We start from the raw sequence: 18,330 nt of genomic DNA on the forward strand, positions 1-18,330 counted from the left end.
GAGCAGGTTGCCATATTTGGATGCGTCGGAGTGCCTCCGCAGGTGAGCGCCAATTACTGAGCGGCAAAAAGCGGGGACAAATTGTGAAATTCTGCCTGCGTTTAGACCGAACAAGCGTCGGGATGTTTGGAACGCCTTACGAAAGGTTACATAAAGATTATAAAAAGGGGAAATTAAGTTCCAATTTAAAGTACAGAAAAGGTTAAATGTAAATATATTTTCCTTTTTAGGGTTCCGTACCAAATAGGTACAAAAGAAACCCTTATGGTGCGACTGTCCGTCCGTCTGTTTGTCACATTGCTAAATATCTCGAGAACTACTTCAGCTATCGATTTGAAATTCAAAATAGTTATGAACAACCCAGACATATTTAAAGTGTATTTTTTTTATTAATTATGGAAAATACCCAATTTAAAGAGGGGGCGAAAATTCAAACTAGTTACCAGGTCAAGTGGGACATCATTTGAAAGAGCTCAAATTGAACATTACAAAGCAATTGTTTTTTTCTTAGTGAAAAAAATAAAGTTATGAAGGAAAATATGAAAAAAAATACCATTCCCTTCTTAATTGCAAATACAGATGTCAATCACAATGAAAAAATCATCGATGATCATACTCTGGCCAACGCGAGACTCGAACCTACATCGTTGGATTGCAGGTCCAATGCGTTACCAATTTCGCCAGCTGACCATCCGCCAATCAACGCGAATTTAGCAATTGCAACTGTGAACAACGTCACTAGCGACATCTGTATTTTAAGGTTGATTTTTTCATTGTGTTTGACATCTGTATTTAGGTACAATTTAAAGACAGAAAAGGTTATTTAACGGGACGAGTCAAAAATTTACAAAATGAAAAACAGACCGAGTTTTCGTCTTGAATAACAAGTCGTGGACCCATATTGTAACTATTTTAGTTACTTATTCAGTTTGAATAGGAATTTGAAAGAAAACGTAAGTAGTTTTGCTGGGCATTTTCTACAAATCGACAAATTGTGCCTATTTTGCGTGAAACACGAGGTAGCGTTACTCTAACCACCTCAGCTCCTCTGCGAAACTTAGCAATGTCTTCAGGTTGTGCTAAGTGCTAACTGCCTCCTTTAGCCCCTGGAGCGCCCAAGTTTCACAGTAGTATGGAACTCCTATACTAAAAAAACGGCAAAAAAAATACGTTTGTTGTATGGGAGCCCCACTTAAATATTTTATTCTGTTTTTAGTATTTTTGTTGTTATAGCGGAAACAGAAATACATCATCTGTGACAATTTCAACAGAACTGTCTAGCTGAGTGAGTATCCGAGGACGATGTCGTGGTCAGTGCGAAGTGGAGAAGGTTAAGCAGGAAAGCTGACCCCACCACCATGTGGGATTGATAGCTATGAAGAGAGAGAGAGAGAGACTTAAATATATAGAACACATCCATAACTCATTTGAGATAAAGACACAAATAAATGCCCCTACTAGGTTTTGAACCCGAGTGCTTCATTTTTATATTTTATATTTTGATGAAATAGGTGGGGTTAAATAATAATATAACCCTTTGTCAACGTTGTATTTACACGCAAAATGGTACACAACATCATCATCTTCCTCGCGTTATCCCGGCATTTTGCCACGGCTCATAGGAGCCTGGGGTCCGCTTGACAACTAATCCTAAGAATTGACGTAGGCAGTTTTTACGAAAGCGACTGCCATCGTGCCATCTGACCTGCCAACCTAGAAGGGGAACTAGGCCTTGTTAGGATTAGTCCGGTTTCCTCACGATGTTTTCCTTCATCGAAAAGCGACTGGTATAAATATCAAATGATATTTCCTACATAAGTTCCGAATAACTCATTGGTACAAGCTGGGGTTCGAACCCGCGACCTCCGGATTGAAAGTCGCACGTTATTACCGCTAGGCCACCAGCGCTTCTTGCAAAATGGTACACAACATTACTTATAATTATAACTTGAAAAAAATCTAACAAAACCATTAAGAGAATTTAATATAGAATTTATACCAATTAAATAGGTAAAATAAATCCCTACTAAATAATATAATTAATGCGAAAGTCTATCTATCTGCTACATCTTCACACATAAAAGATAAAATTTGATATGTAGATAGATTGACCGGAAAAGGAAATAGAGTAGGCAGTTTTTAGTTTTTAACAATCATCATAATCATTCAACTTTATGAAATCGCAGGCTAAATATAGATATCGCCAGTATAAATTATATCTAAATGGGTAAATACCTAGCGAGTGTATTTGTCAACGTTATGATTACCCGTCGTCGTTTCCTAATACAATAAAATGCGTAGAAACGTCGCAACTACTTTGCTACGACATATAATTGTATAATTACAGGGAATTGCCACCGTAAGCTGCTGTCAAGCTGTCATAAAAGCACAATTTTATGCGATAAGATAATGATTGAGAGTTTTAACTGAGTTTGGTTGTTTTGTTAATTTTAATAAAGTTTCTTAGTCTTCCAGGAACGTCTTTATGTCTTAATTATGTTTCGAATGCAGACATAAAACTACGGCTAACCATTGATTAACAAACAATAACTGAGTTATAAATTAAGTATTAATATATTTCCTTTCCGCGCCGCCTTTAACAGCAGCTTTATAAGTCTGTGGTAACAATCAGTAGCCGGTTTTGCTTATAGCATTATTTTATCAACAAGTTGGGTTTTAAAGGAATAAAATGATATAAACAAAAGAAAATAAGGTTGCATTCATTTTGATATCATTATAAACAAGATCGTTTCGACTCGATTAATAGTAGTGGTAGTTCGGATAGGCCTTCGAGGCTGCAGTGTCCTGTATTATTTTCATCAACCATGCTGGATAGAGAGGCAATGCGGCCAGTCATCTGGGCAGAGATCACGACGGAAACTACATATATGGGTTCCATTTAAACACAGGAAGCCTAAAAATTAAAATAAACAATTTTGTTTACAAAAAGGCAAAAAAGAGCAAGAAATAATCGAAAAATGTCTCGTCCTTTTTACTACAAATTATACCATATATAGGCAGTATTTACCTACTTACTCAGTAGTAAAAAAAGAAAAGCCCAATGAAGTGTGGAAGCATTTTTTGATTAATTTCTTTCATCAGATACTTGGAAAACCAACGAGCCATAAAAGGTATCTCTACTTTGAGTTTACCTTAATTTACTTTAATGACTGGAATTCTGAAATTCCACTGTTACTCGGTAATTAACCTTACAACTGTATGGTTAATTTTCGCCCAACGAATAACTTTTCCTTTTAAGGTAGTTTTTTTTGTATTCTGTTTCAGTAAGAGTTGATATTTTAAAGTTTAGGGGGTATTAAGGAATATTAGCTTAACCCCCTTTCTTTAGCAGTAATTTCTTTGTTTTCAACATAATGACAATTAATTTGGCTAACTTTTAATACTTTATACCTACTCCTATAATATCAAAAAGGTTACGAAATAGCGAATATAGTTTGATGTATAAATTATAATACCGGCAATATCTTTAAATGCACAATTTAACTATAAGTATTTCAACTTCTTTTAATAAACTACTTTAAACTTTTTTTTATTTCTTTTTTTTTGTATCTAATATCTCTACCGCATAAGCGTTTTGGTATCTTAGCTGTAAGTTTGTGCATGTGATGATTGTGACTAAATAAATAAAAATAAATAAAGAAATATATACAAACATGTTTTTATTTATATGAGCCTAGAGTGTCCCACTGCTGGGCAAACGCTTCCCTCCTCCTAACTATCCCGGTCTTGACCAGTCTCCCACCAAGTTCCTATCAAATGCGTAAGCAGTAGGGATGTACCGACTAGACGTCGACTAGTCGCCGACTAGTCGGGAAAGCCGACTATCCGGTATCACTGCTTACTAAGCAGGTAACTGATGAATAAATATTTTAACAAATAAATAATTTTATAACCATATTTATTCTTCAGTTTAAGGAGTTACAAATAAACTTTATATATATATATAATTACTTATATATATATATGTAAAGTAATAGTAGGTCTTTACGTCTTATACCTAACAGTTTTGAATGATTCAGGGTTAGTTTCAAGTTTAGAGAGACTTATACTCGTATCTGTAAAGCAAACACCTGTAGGAATAAACTCTATGAAAGATAAATTTTTAAATCGCGTGTATATTACCCAAGCAATCAAAGACCATGGGCTAACTGTATAAATCACACACAATTATGGTTGCCATAGCCAGGATTTCCCCTAACATGTCAGAATTTTTGGTTCTTGTTATGTCTGCGTTTTTTAGAAACCTTAACTAATCACTAGATGCTAGCCAAAAGTTTGGAGTGGGGGACAGGAAAGCAAATTGAAGCTACAGCATATGGTGGCGAATCAAGGGACTTGTGGCCCATGAAAGGTTTCAAAATAAGGGATTTTAACGAATTATCGTGGTACTGGTCGTCAAATCGTGGACGATGTCGGGCGGGTTATTTGTAAACAAATTACCGTCCAGGAAATAGGTATCATGATTTTTAGGGTGATGTCCAAAATTTTGTCAGGACATTCCATTTTTCCATATGGCAACCCTACACACAATGTAAGATAGTAGGTATTTGGTGAAAAACTCAAAGGAATTTACTACATTAATCGTCAAAACGTCATGTTCTTAGTATCTGTGTAATTACGTCGGCACTTACATCGACGGTAATTAGCAAGAAAATGCATCTCCGGTCATTTTCCGGCCATAACCATTAGCGGGCCACGCGCCACTAGCGACCATAGAGCATAGAGCTAAGCCATGCCCATAGATTATAGAATAAAAAAAATATAAATTATCTATTCCGGGTGCTGCGTTGTTACGCATCAATTCTTCGGTTATCGATAAGTTTTTTGTTTATTTTTCTAAAATACGTGATCTGTGTTTAAAGTACTAATTATATGTATGTATGTATGTATTAATTGCATAATTGTAGGTACAATTTACATAACTTATTGAAGGGAGACGAAAGTCAATATCTAGAGTTCAGATCATTTCATAAGATTTAGATTTTTAGATACCTTTTAAAAACTACAATACCTACTTATCTAGTTTGTTTTAAAGACGTTTTTTGTAACAACTATCTTAAGTAAACTCTTTGAGAATACGATTCAGTTCCATGATTTCACTTCATTTCAGTTATGCTCAACTTATCAAGTGTCTTTAACTAGGTAATTGGTAGGGAATCCGTGCACACTGAAGGAGGCAGTTAGCAACCTGAAGACATTGCTAGGTTTCATGGACGAGCTGGGGTGGTTAGAGTAGGCCTACCTCGTATTCACGCAAAATAGGCACATTGGATGTCGACTTGCGGAAAATGCCCAGTAAAACTAACTAACTAGGTAATTGCCCAGTCAAAATAGATAACTAGTTTTCCGTACATAACTTCTACACGGTCTATTTTCTTTATATAACAATGTTTATCAACGAAAACTACCGTCTGGTAGTTTCTGGTTCTGGTAGTTCTATGTCTAATACGAGTATGTTACGTAAATGTTTATGTCAAGTTGCATGACGTTTTAAAATAAAAGCGTAACTTCGATTGTATGGAAGCGGCTTTATGAGGGCGTGATCGTGTGACTCTTAAGAGTGTTACTGTTAGGACATATTTGATTCAAAGTTCTTTACGTAACATCTAGAACCAAATTATGTTAGCGCTTATGGCGCTATTTAAATAAAACAAATATTAAAATATACCATTCTTTTAATGGTGGATTTACAACGTATACACGGAGTTTCATGACCCACTGAAAACCTAAAAACAGTTTGTTCAGAATCGATAGGAGAATCGATTGCGCTACCTATATTTTAATGGGGGTATTTTTTTTATTTTTTTTTCATTATTTTTACATGCTCAGTCTACAAGTTTGTAATGCAATATCAATAACTAGCATTTGACACGTTATTTGTCAATGAGCAACACCCTTAACTGGCCATTGGTAAACCTTATCTCGTATCTCGTTGCAGTAAGGTATGCAAATGGTCAGTTAACAGTGTTTACGATGGTAACTAGCAATTGTTTGATGTCACTAAAACGACGAAGTATCTTGTGTAGAATTACCAGTCGAATAGAATTGTTAAGAAAACTAAACAACGAATATTTTTTTAAATATTTATCGCATTAAAGAATAAATACTCAAGATGAGTTTAGAATTAAAAAAAATCTGTTGGGATGTCTCAGGTTTTCAGTGGCTCAAGTAACACCGTGTATATGTATAGGTTCTTTAGTTTGTCTAGGACACGCGATTAGATTGCAAACTGCATTACTAAACTATTAATAATTTAATGAAATTCGCTGCCAATAAGGAGTAATGACCTGCCGTTATTGTCTGGACCTAAATCAATTCGCATGTTAATATTTCAATTTCCTTTCGGGAATGTTTGAATTCATGAATATGGGTGAACTTTATTATTGAAACCGCGACCCCTATTACCATACAAAACGTTGTGGTAGGTCTTAGAATAATTAATTAAAAATAATTTAAGAAGAATAATTTATTTGTTAGGTATGCGTATATGATTGCTTATCCACACGTTAGCATTATAATATGGCACGACACGTCATTTTATCAACTCTATTATTCTGGTCTTTTTCCAGATCATGTCTAGTCGTGTTTGTCTTGAACTGGTAATAGAGTCAAAAACTTCGTAGTATGAGTAACTTGAGTAAGTATTAAGGATGACTCACGTTAGACCGGGCCGTGACCGGGCCGGAGCTTCCGGCGCTTACTTTTCTATGACATGAGCTTCCGGCTATTACTTTTCTATAACATGACAGGTGATCACGTGATGCTTTCCATAGAAAACGAAGCGCCGGAAGCTCCGGCCCGATCACAGCCCGGTCTAACGTGAGTCATCCTTTACACAGCATTACCGTTATAACTAATACACTGTGAAACGATACCTAGCTACTACGAGTACAACATATAGGTAACTATATTAGAAGCATGCAAATACGTTAGAGCAAACCTAGATGCATATAAAAAAACCTGTACCCGCGACGCAGACAGCCGCAGAATGCCCATGCTAATCGCTCCTACTCAACGACTCGCGAAGGCCCGAAAGTCTCTGTGTTATCGGGCCAAAAATATACAACAAAATTCCTACTGACATTAAATTTACAGAAAGCGATTCAATATTTAATAAAAAACTTAAATGTCTACTCCTTGACCAAGCATGTTACTCTATTGATGATTTTATGAAAGAGATTATTTAAAATATTATTGTATTGACAAGTGACAACTATTGCACGATGATTATTTAAGAAATTGAAAACTTTGACCAATGTATTTTATCAATCATATTTAATTGTATATAACTGTCGTATTTCAAATGTACCTGTGTGACCTGTAAAATATTTTTACCAATAAATAAACTGAACTGAACTAAGATTTAACATCTCTCATCTCATCTCACAAATTCTCAACAATTCCCGACATATATTTCTACAATTTGCGTTTTAAAGTAGGTATGTACATATATGCCACAAGACATATAATTGTTCAACATATATATTTTAATTAAACTTAAAGAATAATTATAAGCGTATTATGCTCCATAAATAGCGTCGCCACTTACTATCAGGTGAGATTGTGAATGCTTACCCTTTTCCAATAAAAAAAGTCTGATCCGCAACTTCCGAAGCCGACTGTACCTACGTCCTTGTAACTTGAAGTGGTATACCATATGTTGATGGTTGATATTTGCCACGGTGCAGCTTATTGGCGACGGCACAATACTATCTTGGATCTGAGTACAGCGCGTTTGGCGACATTATGTACGCCGGCCTATTTCGGCTCGGTTACAGTTGGTGAATCTTTGGGAAGAATCTTTACTACAAGCATTGTTTTTACAACGAAAGTAACTTTCTTAACACAAATAAGTAGGTATACTAAGTATCGATTAATAGTCGAATTTTACCGCTATGCGTCCTGCTTAGCACATCTCTGGTGGAAACGCAGCCTTACATTACATATACATTAATATATCTACTTGGTTATTAATTTATGTATTGCATTTAAAAGTGCCCAAAAAGAAGATCAAGCTATTTGGCTTTGTAGTTGTGCAAAGAGTCTGTGCCACAGACTAGTATTTCGCATCGGTATTGACAGGGCACTTGTCTCTTACTGTCACGTGGTGGCAAAGTGTATTGTTTTTTTTATATATTATTTATGGGCATTTAGTCTGAAACAAACATTGTTAATTGAATTGAAAAGTAAGCAAGTGAGCGCGACCATAAAATAAGGAACTAAATATTAGCTGTTGCCAAAACCCCGCGGGCTCGGGTTAGTAGTAGTAGTAGTAGTAGTAGTAGTAGTAGTAGTAGTAGTAGTAGTAGTAGTAGTAGTAGTAGTAGTCGTAGTAGTAGTAGTAGTAGTAGTAGTAGTAGTAGTAGTAGTCGTAGTAGTAGTAGTAGTAGTAGTAGTAGTAGTAGTAGTAGTAGTAGTAGTAGTAGTAGTAGTAGTAGTAGTAGTAGTAGTAGTAGTAGTAGTAGTAGTAGTAGTAGTAGTAGTAGTAGTAGTAGTAGTAGTAGTAGTAGTAGTAGTAGTAATCACTTTATTGTACATAACACAGGTTTAGTAGGTGTACAATCAGAAAATTTATAGATGAGCGGGAAACACTTTGCTCTATCAGCCATCATCATCATGTTGAGCCTGTTTCCGCCTTCTTTTCTTCTACTGTCCTGCTTATACGAGTAAATATAGCACAGCCCTACTAACTATTGCGAATTGTACGCTGAACTAACTTCCCTCGGTAACGTTGGCCACAGTCATGAGCCGTTTGTATGGTAACGTCTAAAATTAACCGAATGGGACTGTTTGCACTATAGAAATGAACAATTTTTTTGTCCAATATCTGCTTAAGAAGAGGCAAAGCCTGAAAATTAGAAGGGAAGAAAAGTTATGGAGAGCCGCTTGATATTTTATATCATTAGCACATTATTATTAGCAGGAAGTTTGATTTGAATTCGAAATCGAATTAGGAAATAAGTACTCGGTCACGAACTAACCGCCTTTTGTGATATTGATTGATTTTTAATTACGCGTTTGTTACTTATTACAATGCATATATGCACAGAAAGTGTACTATATGTTAATAAACAGTGTCTTGTAGGTACATACTAGTGTCCGACCGAAACCAAACCGCCAAAACCGAAACCGAATCTTTCGCCCAAAATATGTTTTTATGCCGAAGCCTACCGAAACCGAAACTTCGGTTAGACACTACCGAAACCGGGCGGACACTAGTATATCATATCAAAACTAATAAATCAGTAAAAACGTGACGCAACGTGTTTGCCATAGTCTTCCTTGTGTGGGTATATAGTTGTAAATTTATAGTTACCTACACATTTCATACCATGGCCGCCATGTTACCAAATTAAGACATCAAAGTAGTCTGCAATTATACTTAAACCAGTGTAAAGTATGTACCTTCAGGTACATCTTATTATAATAGTTTTGTTCTAATTTGTTTGACAAGTTAGTAAGATAAGCTAACCATGATAACTCTAAAAGACCCCCGCCCCTGCAAATCCCATACAAGCAAAAATATAATAATAATTTATTCATTCACAAAGATTACAAACAATCCAATTAAACCCGACATTGACAACTAAATCCTATTAACCGTCCCGAACTCGCTTAATTGGTCGCCATTACACAAATGCTCTATGGTCTGTCATCACAAAATGGCGGCGCGCGGGAAAATAAATCCGCGATGGATATTATATCTTCATTAAGCTCGGTGGCGCGCATTGATACGTCTGCAGGTGCCCATTGAAATTGTTGTATTTTATCACGGCACGAGAAAGGAGAATCCTTATTGGATTGTCTAGGTGCGTATCTGATTTTGAAAAATTTGCTTTGAGGTTTGCGTATGAGGTCTATTAAATTGGCTCGCGATGTTGATGTGACAGCGTCTGTTAATTTGGTTTGGTTGGCAGTTTAAAATGTTGATGCGAAAAGTGAGATAATTTTATTTGAATAGACTGTATTGAAGTAGGTATTGTGGCCATAAATACTTAATAAGTTACTGCTGATTTGTTTTTAAAGACGTTTTTAAGGCAGGTAATTCACTGGTATACCAGTGAGTTAAAAAAAAATCTGAGCTTTTTATTCTACGACGTTTTTAAGGCAGGCAATCACATACTCACTGAAAATCGTTGTAAGTTTAAATCAGAGTTCAAAAATTATTTATCATGTGTTACAACTATTTTACTCAAATACCTATTCAGGGTTTATCATCATCATCATCATCAGTAGGTATTTTCTTTCTTATTTGTATTATTTGAGATGGTTAGGAACGGTGGTAAGATGGCGGGACGACTTATAGATACCTTTATCAGTAGGTAACTGGCCGAAATAATCACATTAATCACAAAAGCGCGATGCAAGGAGCAAAACGATTGTATTTCCCATCTGAATGTAACCTTTATACTTAGTAATGTAAGAATTCTGGACTTGGCCCACTTGTCAGCCGACTAATCGATCATCCGGGCGGCGATGCCGGCTAATCGTCTAGTCGGCCAAACCTATAGCCGGTGCATCACTGGTATTATTCCGTTTACACACCTGAACGTGTCAAGTATGTCCACACTAACGGTTAGTGCCTATAAAATTTAGTGTTGCATAATGCATTTCACGCATGCGCTGAAACGGGAAGCGTTGGGTGGCTCGTTCGTAAACTGGTTAGGTGGCCATTAAATAATAATATTTGTTTTCGTGTTCGCAATGGCTTGTCCTACGATTTGGAACCTACTTCCGGGAATTAAAATAAAAAATTGGTAATGGATTTGTAATTACCTAAAGATGACTATGACGGTGAACGTCTAGGTTTTTTCAGGAAATACATATTGTTGATAAGAATTCGGGTCGCAAAAATCAAGAAAAATGTCTGGCACACAATAATCTCTCGATTTTTAATTAAAGTGTAAATGGAAAATTCACTGGTTCCAGCATAGTCTAAACTCGGAACACCTGTTTGACCGACCGAACTACTGAAACTGAGCTAAGCTTTGCTTAAGGGGCCCACTGACTATCAGTCCGCCGGACGATATCGGCCTGTCAGTTGTTCGGAACTGTCAAATTTTTGTTCTAACTGACAAGGCCGATATCGTCCGGCGGACTGATAGTCAGTGGGCTCCTTTAGTACAATGATCTATCGATTCGAGATATGACATAAAATATGTCTTCTTCTGTCCAGAATTATTGACGCCTTGTTTTTGGGTTTCGATCATATCCTAATAAAGAATTCACCACGTACTTTTAAGGCCTCCAGTGAACTGTACGGTCAGTTCCCATCGACATTGTAACTGAAGCAAGGTCGTAACTGACATTACCTAATCCCTTCAACATGAGTATCAAAAACACATATTCATACTTAAACTCAACTAAATGAAGATTATTTGTCCTCAGCAGGGCCTCCCAGTGGCCCTCCCGTTGTGCGCTGCCAACTTCGGAAACACAAGCCCAACCGCAAGCCAAGAACACCCTTCACCACGCAGCAACTCCTCGCGTTGGAGAAAAAATTCAGAGATAAGCAGTACCTAAGCATCGCTGAGCGTGCTGAGTTCTCGTCGTCACTGAGGCTTACTGAGACTCAGGTATGTTCAGTCTATAAACTAGGTATAACACACAGAGACAGGTAAAGCAGCAAGCTAACGTTTGCACAAGCTAAATTGCAAGCCAAGAACATTCTTCACCACGCGACTGCTCGCACTCGAGAGGAAATTCAGAGATAAGCAGTTCCTAACTACCTAAGCATCGCTGAGCGTGCTGAGTTGTCATCATCACTGAGGCTCACTGACACAGGTATGTTCAGTGCTAATCGTATTTTGCTATCACAAACTCAACCTTCTCACTAGTTCTCACGTTGCAAAAAGGACTTCAACAGTACCACCACCCTTGCAGAACGTACTGAGTTCACGTCGTCATTCTGAGTCATTGACTTCAACTCAACCGTTACAAGACCAAGAGGCGAACCACTCTCCTCATTGAAAAAAACTAACACCCACTTTGCGCACGCTTTTCTTTTTAGTTTTTTCTCCTTCTTAAGTTAACGATGGGTAACACAGACAATTTTATTTCCAGGTCAAAATCTGGTTCCAAAATCGGCGCGCGAAAGCGAAAAGGCTGCAAGAAGCCGAAATCGAAAAACTACGTCTCTCCGCACGGCCGCTGCTGCCTCCATCATTCGCCCTGTTTGGGGGAGGCGGCGCGCCCCCGCTCTTCGCCGCCATGGCTGCCGCCACGCGCCCCCAACTCAGCTTCCTTGGAGGACCTCCCACACACCAACACGCCATCAACATGAACATTTTGAACTCTTTACAGCCCCATTGACGTTTGGAGCACGCGGGTACGCGTGAAACGTCAAACGAGCAGCCGCCATCTTAAAATCAGTGTTCAAATTTCGTTGTCTGTGATTCAAAACTTTCTCTAACAGCGGCGGTAACAAGTATACTGAACGAACTTTAAATCAGTAAGTGCAATTGTATAAGTTAAATTCAGGAGTTAATTTATTTTAAAAATAGTTGATAATTGTGTATATATAGACTTAAACAAACGTTAGGGCAATAGACATTTATGAGACAGTTTATGAGCGAAACGTCGCATTCATGAATGTTTGTTAGTATTAAAACCTAAAAGAAATAGTTACTTTTTAAACGACTTCATTCATTGACGACATGACGACATTAAATGAATGCCTATAAAACGCATTTACATATTTATTCAATGAGAACTGACTGTTAATTAGAAATTTTCTGAAAAGTACTTACGTAATAGGGAATATTACTGCAATGTTCTGCCGCCAGAGTGCAGCACTATTGCACATGCTTAATCATAGAGTAACTTATACATACTGATAATTCACATTAAAAATCGGGTCAATCGCGAATTTATTTTGACCACGACCAGTGAAACCTGTGCCGAAACGTCCACAAAACCAGGGCTCGGAACCGATATTTTTTTAAAACCCCGAAATATTTAGCCCAATATTTTGAATTTTTTTATGCTCATTACGTAGGACTGAATCATGTATTTAGGAAACAATTTTGCATTATTAAAACGTCCCATTAAAAATGAAATTATAAACAAAAGAACGAAAAAGAACGTTTCCGACCCCTGCACAAAACAAAGGTAACAAAATAAATTCGCTATAGACCCGATTTTAAATGTGATTAATATGTGTTCAAAACGCGAAAGTTTTAAATGTTATATTATACATAATAATAATAATAATAATAAAATGCTTTATTGTGCACACTACATGAAAAAAAGATACAGACATTGAGAAAAGATATAAATTGGTAGGTAACAACAGGCGGACTTATCGCTAAACAGCGATCTCTTCCAGCCAACCTATGCCCATACTATGCCTTAAACAGATTTTTGATAAGTTTTCACTATGACATTGATGCATCAAGGGCGGTTTGTTTACAGGTGGCCTACCGCGAAACGCGAAAATCGAAATTTGGTTATCTGCCCATCCACTGCCCATCTATCGATCGAATACGCAAGAGAGAAAGAGAGGAAGAAACTGAACTTTCGATTTTCGTGTTTCGCGGCAGGCCCTGTGATTGTGCTAGTGATGCCCTCTACGCAGTTTTGCGTAATATTCCCTATTGCGATATATACTTAATTTTTCGACTTCTGTACATTTATGCAAGTATTTCTCAAACTAAACTCTGTTTATAGTTTCCATGCATATATATACCTGCCTACATTACTTTAATGTAATGTTAGACACCACCTGTTTCCTTTTTCCTAATCTAAAAATATATCAGAGGTACCTATCTATTCTTATCAGATTTTTACAATATTGGTAGATTTACATCATAGGTATACGGTTGAGAGGTTCAAAGACGTCATTTTCGGTAAAAGCAGGCCACCGAAATGATCAATAGTTTTTTGGATACTGCAAATATGGTTGAAATACTCGAGATATAATGTACACCCCGCTGCAAAATTGAATTCCATTAAAAAATTGGGTATGCACTTTGGCTGCTTAACCTTACCTTTATTTTAATTTAGTAAGATGAAAATTATAAAACAGAGTTTAGTTTGGATTAAGTATTTTTGTTTCCTCTAGCTCTTTTAAGTAAATTTTTCTATCGTAAAAACGGACTATAAATAGAAATACTTTATTTCCTTGTACACATCGATGATTGTCTAAAAATATCTTGGTCATAATGGTCATAACTAAATTCGACATTTTGACATCGTTACTGTAACTTAGTTGCAAAACTAAAATTACCTTGCTTAAATATTTTTTCTGGTTATTTACTACCTTCGGCATACAAAAAGTTGCCTCTATATATATACTTATAGCAGTTATAGCACAAAGGTATATACCTATTATTAAGCATTAAATTTTGTACCCTATTCACACACAACATCCACCATCCTAACACCCTATGTGTACCCTATCTTTCGCAAATAAATTACTTATGACTTATTGAAACCTTCGTTTGTACGCAGCCGTAACAATAGTAAATTATTTAGCTGTAATTAAAACACAGAATAAATAATAGTACTAGTATTACTTCTATATAGTCCTCCTCATCGGTTTCGATGACGGCGACCTCAGCAATTATGGATTACGCCTATTATGGGCTCGAATGTGGCTGGCCAGGCCGAACTTGGTCTTAAAGACTATTGCAGGTGCTACAATAGAGTTGGCCAGACGCGTTATACGTATACGCGTACGAGGGCTTCGGTCTCTCTTTACGTACTTCTTCGTTTCTAGTACTTCTACGGTACCGAAACCCGTACTACCGTACAGAAAGGACACTTCCTACAAAACTGAAGTTTGGCAGCGATTCAGGGACTGTCATATATATACTCATATGTGTGGGTAGAAAATAAACAATCGGTCTTACAACTAGCTTACGTGTATTATTTGCTCCTCCGTCCCAATACATATTTTACAGGGACGAATCACGCTGTCCCTTTCTAATGTATGGCACTATCCCTTTCGCTATTTAGGGTTGTCAAATTCAAGTCATTATCTTATCTGTGGTCGTGCACGCAAAGAGATGTCGCATTGTGTCAACCCTAATAATTGCTCGGAACAATCCTGAGCCGAATGGAGCCGAGAAAGCCCGAAAGGAGGAGTATCCCCCCCACTGATTAAAATACCGTTCAAAACAGAGCCAAAAAATGTGAAATTCATCTCTCCCATGAGTTTGGTTGGAATGATTTTTAAATTCATCAAAAAATATGTGTAAACCATTAACAGTTAACTTGTCGAATTTAAGTCGTACGTCGTCATCCTGATAATGCATTTATATCAAATGTAAATGTAAATATTGATATATTTAACTTATTGTAGAGATAAGCTCACCCTAGTTAAGATGTTAGATTTTTTAACACAGTCCTATTTAGTGCGATAATTGTGAGAAATTGAGCCATAGTCATTGTTTTAGAATTGTACATTTATTTTGTCTTTATATGTGTTCCTATTACATCAACTCACATTAGCTTCTTCTAAGGCTTTTATTTCAAATGACACCTTTTTCCTCTCTAGCTCCCTAACTACCTACCTTTTAAAATTCCTCTGGTTTATGCGCTGTCTGTATATACAATTTTAACGTAAATTGAATATAAACTAAGGGACAGTTTTTTCTTTTTTTTCTTTTTGGACCGTGAAACAAAATAATACCTACCTATAGATTATTATTGTGAACAGAATCGAGAACTGAAAAAACAGTTCCTAAGTTTACAAGAGTTGATGGTAGAATCATGATTATATAAAATAAACCCATAGTAAGTACATTCAAATTATCATGAAATGTTTTTTGCTGAAATAATCACATTCAAATCTATCACAAGAAAATAATGCTTTCCTTTCTCTTGGTATTTTTTTTTTACCTGGGTTAGTAAGTACTTCACAGCAATACGAATTTTCATTTGTTTCACGTGTCCTGGTTGATTTATTCTTATAATAACAATGTGAAAGCCTTCCCCTGCAGTGTATACATCTGTTAAAATAAATTTACGATAAAAAATATACTTAATTATTAGTACAAAATTGAAGTTTTATTACCATGACTACCTTTTTTCTGCTTGCACCAAAATAAATGGATAACATATACTGATACTTATATTGACCGGGATATAGTCCGTGATTACCTTTTGTATTATTTATGAGCTCCAGATATTTCGACGAAGTTACATGCAAAACACACATGTGACGTTACGTGATTACAAAAGGTAATCACGATCTATATCACGGTCAATATAAGTCTAGTGAAACTAACCGTGAATCATTCAAAACTCTAACACATGCTGATGTAGCTGTATGGCATTTGTATTTGAATGAACGACTAATAAAATCAATGAGTGAATGTAAATATATGTAACATTTTACCCACACTTGCTGGGACTATTAGTAAAACAGTGTTACGAAATCTACGGCTTCACCCGTAGCTTTCTGTACCTACATCGTATCGAAGAAAAACATTCGTAGAGTAAGGGCCGGTTGCACCAACCACAATTAGGTGTTCGAGCCGATATAGAGTATGTTTACTTTGTTGTTCAAATTACTTCAAAGATGTCGCTGATTCCGACGCAAACTAGATAGCGCTAGTATGTCATAGAACCTATATAAGAAACTGCCACATATCGGAATAAATGATTGGTAATAATTAATAGTGTCTGTTTGTGTTGTTAACAAGTTGGTTGAATTTTATTTCTACTCTCTGCCATCCCAAGTGGGTCAATTTCTCAAGAAATAAATCATAGCGAGACTAAAATGTAGGCGCAAAAAGTTAAAAAAGCTAATAAAGTAAAAATAAATGTTTTTGGAGGTCAAATACCTAGATACCGGAAAAGACTACAACTAAAGACAGCCACCAGTCTTTTAATAGAACTTCTCTCCTAAGCACCCTCTGTAGTGAGCAATTAACAGTTTTTACAGTTGTCACTGAATGCTGCTCTTAGTAGGTAGGTAAACCACGTTTTTTAAATTTGTTTTTAAAAAGAGTACTAGCACGCTTGTTAAATATATGTCCTATATGTTATTAATCCAAGCAAATATAAAGAAATGCCACACGAGTTAAATTATCCACCTCACGTAATTAATTTATTCGACGAACAGAGGTAGGGCAAAAAGCTCTCTAAATTGCAACAGTGTAAATAGGAACAATACCTTTAATTCAGTCATTAATAATTATTAGACTATAATTCATGGTCATTTAATGCCAATAACAAAATTAAATTTATTTTTAAAGTGAAGTCTCCCACGCTTCCTGTCGAACTTTAGTCCAATAATAGTCACAAACAAACATTAAGAAATGTCACACGAATAAACTTAATTAACTCACTTCATTAATTTATTCCACGAACTGAACTGGCAAAAAACTTCCTAAACAGCAACATTAATTGCAAAGGAGTACAAAAAGCTGTCTAAACTGCAACATTGTATTACAATACTCTTAATTCAGTCATACAGTTTTGACCAAGATCGTTTATAAGGCCGTCTAAGTGCTATGGCTTCATGTAGTAATGAATGGGCACAAGCCAATCCGGCAACTTTTTCCATCGCAGTGCTTCCGTCCACTAATTGGCGTTGGTCGCGAAATAAAAAACAATCGCACACTCCATATTCGCGGAGCACACACGGAGTAGTTTTTCGCCGCGCAACGCAGCGGTATGCAATGACAATCGCAACGCAGCTGTGCGCAATGACAATAACGTGACATCAAAGGTGATGTCAAGTGCAGCTGCATTACTGTTGCGGCGTCGTTGTTGCCATCGCTGTACCTGTCAATTTCCTTGATAAAAAGTGACGGATTGAAAGTCATAATTTCGGCAGTAACGCAGCAGCAACGACACCCCAACAGAAAAGCAACTGCAGTTGACATCCGAACATTACCCTTACCACTATCCCTTTCGGATATTTAGGGTTGTCAAAATTCAAGTCATTATCTTATCTGTGCTCGTGCACGCAAAGGGGCGTCAAGTTGTGCCAACCCTAATAATTGCTCGGAGTAATGCTGAGCCGAACGGAGCCGAGTTTGCCCGAAAGGAGGAGTGTCTCCCCACTGCCCTTACAGTGACATTGGACAGCGTTTTAAGAATCATCAAAAATAGAAGAAGGAACTTGTTGGAATTCCTGCAACATCAAAACTATCAGAAGAGAAAGTGGTAGGAAGAAGGGGGAGATGCTAAGAGGAGCATGCATTAAGTCAAGAGATGGAGAAACAGAATGTCGTAAGAGCAACGTTGGCCAGATGACTAGGACCAAAGAAAAAGATAAATTTTAACCTGCCTCCAATTTTTCCTTCTTCGATTTTCGGACTATTGTACAAAATACCAGGAAATAAAATTAACATC

The 18,330-nt window shown here is 36.6% G+C and overlaps 1 protein-coding gene across 2 annotated transcripts in view; it reads left to right on the forward strand.

Moving 5' to 3' along the window:
- LOC134750546 (muscle segmentation homeobox-like) overlaps positions 1-12,660 on the forward strand; it is a 36,107-nt gene extending 23,447 nt beyond the window's left edge. The window contains exons 2-3 of one of the 2 annotated variants that reach the window (XM_063685745.1): positions 11,410-11,597; positions 12,085-12,660. In XM_063685745.1, coding sequence (XP_063541815.1) covers positions 11,410-11,597; positions 12,085-12,333 — 437 coding nt within the window. In that variant the 3' untranslated portion in view covers positions 12,334-12,660. The remainder of the gene's footprint in view (positions 1-11,409; positions 11,598-12,084) is intronic. The other variant, XM_063685746.1, reaches the window with a different exon arrangement.
- Positions 12,661-18,330: the final 5,670 nt, after the last annotated feature.

This window comes from Cydia strobilella, chromosome 20 (genome assembly GCF_947568885.1).
Source record: "Cydia strobilella chromosome 20, ilCydStro3.1, whole genome shotgun sequence".
In the NCBI taxonomy this organism is placed as follows: Eukaryota; Metazoa; Arthropoda; class Insecta; order Lepidoptera; family Tortricidae; genus Cydia; species Cydia strobilella.